At 40.2% G+C, this 4,407-nt stretch overlaps 1 protein-coding gene across 1 annotated transcript; it reads left to right on the top strand.

Moving 5' to 3' along the window:
• The first annotated feature begins 1,094 nt into the window (after positions 1-1,094).
• Positions 1,095-2,144, top strand: LOC133999236 (natterin-3-like). The gene has a single exon (XM_062438424.1). It carries the CDS (start codon positions 1,095-1,097, stop codon positions 2,142-2,144), a length of 1,050 nt encoding a protein of 349 aa, XP_062294408.1.
• The last annotated feature ends 2,263 nt before the right edge of the window (positions 2,145-4,407 follow it).

The raw sequence follows: 4,407 nt of genomic DNA, 5'->3' as shown, positions 1-4,407 counted from the left end.
GTCCAATAAGAAATCAGCCATTTCGGATTTCTTGCATCAATAATCATTTTATGAACATGTTTGATGTCTTAAACAGAACACTGAACCCATGTTTGATTTACTGCTCTAATTTTGCACCATTTTTTCCAAGCATTGTAGTCAAAAAAAAGAAGTGGTAAGACTTTGATGATGCTAAATAGTGTGATGATACACTCAGCTCACGAGAACTAGACGACACAAGATTTTAACACTGTTTTAAAGAATATTTCAATGACGAAATATATGACTGGAAAAATAGTCTTGTACTTGACTGAAAGTCACAAAATGTAAAACAAAGCAGGTGCTCCAGAATCCAATTATTACAAATTATAACATTACTAATAAAAAACACAGAAATAAAACTAAATTGCAAGTCCTATAGCACACAAATACACATTTAGAAAATACTTTAAATACAATAAATTGTTTTAATTTGGTAGTGTGAGTAATTTTTACTTTTGCATCAGTAGGCTAACATACAAAATTAGGTGCACCTTGAGTAGAGAGACCTGAGGTCAACCTACCTCTCCTACTACTGACTGAGATCTTCTCAGCAGGAAGAAGCTGCTAGTTCACAAACTTGAATGAGGGTGGCCACTCAACAAGGTTGATTGACCCACACAGTGACATTATAAAAAGAAGAGGTGATGTGTAAATGAGCGGTAAAAAACAGATCGTCTTTTTTTTATGTGTCCTCTGGCATGATGCTTATATCTAAATCCGCCACTGATGCTGGCTGCAGCTGGATACTATTTCATGAGACAGCTTTTCACCTCGATGAGAAATATCGTCACATTTTAATATCGTGAGATCTCGTCATCAGTATATTAATGTGTGTGAATGGGTGAATGTGACTTCTAAGTGTTTTGAGTGGTAGACGGACTAGAAAACTTCATACAAGTACAGTCAATTTACCAATACACTGGCCAAACAATAACCAAAGAAAATTAGCTCTGCCATGACAACAATTGACTAATTCACATTTAAAATTTGACAGCATCCAGAAGACCCAGGACCCTAACACACTGTGTCTGTATCTTTTCCCCTTCTTTTATACATTCTTCACACTGAACCCAATGCCAGAGGACAAGACCCCTGACATCACCTCAAACAGAACATTAAGACAGAAGAGATCTTCCAGCATCCCGGGAGCTACCTCCAACCTGAAATGGGTGTATAGGCGTTCCGGTCATCATGTCCCTGACGGATCTGTGTTATATCACAACCCCTATGAGAATCGTTATGACTACATCTGCAGATGCGGTTGCTCAGCTGGTTTCAACACCAGAGGAAGTAATACGTGCAACTATGCCTATGGTGACTCAGAACGTAAATGCACCTCCTTTAATGTCCTGGTGAACAAAGACAACTTTGAGTATTTGGATTGGAGGGATGGCTCTTATGGTTCTGTGCCTACAAATTCAATCAAGACCTGCTCCAACGGTGACACATATATTGGGAAGAACAAGTATGGTCTTGGAAAGGTGTCTGTTAAACACAAGGCCTTCTTCCTTCCCTGGAGAGGTTCTGAGTATTGGTACAAGTATTACCAGGTCCTGACCTTTTCCAAAAAAGTTGCAAAAGTGCAAATGTCTGATGTCAAGTACAAGGTAAATGAAGCTAAAAAATTTAGTTATCCCCCAGAGGTCATGACCAAGGCTACCACCATCAACCATCAGTGCAGAACAGTTAAAAAAATACCTCATCTCTATAAAGAGTATGAGGAAGAGAAAAGGTGGGACAGTAGCACTGAAATATCAGTAGGTGTGACAGCTTCCTTTGAAGCCAAAATCCCATTTGTTGGCACGACAGGTATTGAGATGAGTGCTTCGACAACAAAGTCATTCTCCAAAGGGAACTCCATAACGGTAAAGAAAAGCCTCGGTCTTGATGTGCAGGTTTGGGTCCCACCAAACCACACCTGCAGTGTCAGAATTATGGGACATAAGTACAAGACGGTAATCCCTTACACAGCACTCCTCACCCGCACATACCCCAGCGGGTCAAAAAGATCAACAACCATCTCTGGGGTATTCAATGGTGTCAATGTTGTTGATTTCGTAACTCATGTAGATCGCTGTATTCCTATACCCAATGTCAAGCCATGCCCTTTAAAGAAAAACTAACGGTAATTTAGATTCCCCTTCCCCGTGCCCCCTCATTAAAAGCCCACTCTGTTCTGATTCAAGTGTTTTCTCCTGTACTTCTTGTATTGTAACTCTGTTCTTCTCAATCAAGCTTTAATAAATGTTCTTGCATCATACATCCTGGTCTCCTGACAAGTTTTTCACTATGGGTTAACCAGCTCTCCATTAATAATTTCCCAGTCTTCATTTTGAGAGACTATGGTGGTATTCAGTCTGACCCACTAGGGGTGTCTGGAGGCATGCGCCCCTGGAAGACACTTATGTACATTTTTCAGTCAAATGCATCTTTCTGGTGCACTCTGAGAGCAAAATTAAGAGGTTATACACACGTGGACAAAATTGTTGGTACCCCTCTGTTAATGAAAGAAAAACCCACAATGGTCACTGAAATAACTTGAAACTGACAAAAGTAATAATAAATAAAAATTTACTGAAAATTAACCAATGAAAATCAGACATTGCTTTTGAATTGTGATTGAACAGAATAATTTTAAAAAACAAACTAATTAAACAGGCCTGGACAAAAATGATGGTACCCTTTACTTAGTATTTTGTTGTACAACCTTTTGAGGCAATCACTGCAATCAAACGATTTCTGTAACTGTCAATGAGACTTCTGCACATGTCAACAGGTATTTAGGCCCACTCCTCATGAGCAAACTGATCCATTCTCAGGTTTGAATGGTGCCTTCTCCAGACGGCATGTTTCAGCTCCTTCCACAGATGTGGGACCGAGGATTTAGATCCGGGCTCATAGAAGGCCACTTCAGAATAGTCCAATGTCTTGCTCTTAGCCATTCTTGGGTGTTTTTAGCTGTGTGTTTTGGGTCATTATCCTGTTGGAAGACCCATGACCTGCGACTGAGACCAAGCTTTCTGACACTAGGCAGCACATTTCCCTCCAGAATGCCTTGATAGTCTTGAGATTTCATTGTACCCTGCACAGATTCAAGACACCCTGTGCCAGATGCAGCAAAGCAGCCCCAGAACATAACCGAGCCTCCTCCATGTTTCAAAGTAGGGACAGTGTTCTTTTCTTGGTATGCTTCATTTTTGCGTCTGTGAACATAGAGCTGATGTGCCTTGCCAAAAAGCTCCAGTTTTGTCTCATCTGTCCAAAGGACATTCTCCCAGAAGCTTTGTGGCTTGTCAATATGCATTGTGGCAAATTCCAGTCTCGCTTTTTTATGATTTGGTTTCAACGGTGGTGTCCTCCTTGGTCGTCTCCCATGAAGTCCACTTTGGCTCAAACAATGATGGATGGTGCGATCTGACACTGATGTACCTTGACCTTGGAGTTCACCTTTAATTTCTTTGGAGGTTGTTCTGGGCTCTTTGGTTACCATTCGTATTATCCGTCTCTTCAATTTGTCATCAATTTTCCTCCTGAGGCCACGTCCAGGGAGGTTGGCTATAGTCCTGTGGACCTTACATTTCTGAATAATATCTGCAACTGTTGTCACAGGAACATCAAGCTGCTTGGAGATGGTCTTATAGCCTTTACCTTTAACATGCTTGTCTATAATTTTTATTTCCAATCTCCTGAGACAACTGTGTCCTTCGCTTTCCTTGGTCCATGTTCAGTGTGGTACACACCATGTCACCAAACAGCACAGTGACTACTTGAAACCCTTTAAATAGGCAGACTGACTGATTACAAGTTTTAAGACACCTGTAATGCTAATTAGAGGGCACACCTTAGTTTAACATTTCCCTATGGTCAAATTATTTTCAATCTTTTCTAGGGGTACTATCATTTTTGTCCAGGCCTGTTTAATTAGTTTGTTTTTTTTAATTATTCTGTTGAACCACAATTCAAAAGCAATGTCTGATTTTCCTTGGTTAATTTTCAGTAAATTTTTATTTATTATTACTTTTGTCAGTTTCAAGTTATTTCAGTGACCATTGTGGGTTTTTCTTTCATTAACAGAGGGGTACCAACAATTTTGTCCACGTGTGTATCTATTATAAAAGCTGCAGAGTTGAGTGGAGGTGTGTGGGTAAGTTTTTTTAGGCTGTAACCGTTGTGAAACAATCAGAAAATAACATTTTATTGATCTGATTCACCGGCTTTCTCAGTCACACAACAGTGTCCTGTAGTTGCTTAATGTGGCGGAGAAACTCTGGCATAAAGTAGAAGTATTTCTGCCTTGAAGAGACTCTCCTGAGAGCAGAGGAGAGCAACACAACATGAAATGACAGCTAACTGCAGCAGAGGCTAAGATGCTGAGCCTTCTGTGCA

Source organism: Scomber scombrus, chromosome 18 (assembly GCF_963691925.1).
Source record: "Scomber scombrus chromosome 18, fScoSco1.1, whole genome shotgun sequence".
Taxonomy (NCBI): Eukaryota; Metazoa; Chordata; class Actinopteri; order Scombriformes; family Scombridae; genus Scomber; species Scomber scombrus.
Note: the sequence above shows the minus strand (reverse complement) of the source record. Positions and strands in the feature narration are given on the sequence as shown.

Bases quoted from the DNA above. Each gene is read 5' to 3' on its own strand.
- LOC133999236 (XM_062438424.1), top strand. From the start codon at position 1,095: ATGCCAGAGGACAAGACCCCTGACATCACCTCAAACAGAACATTAAGA.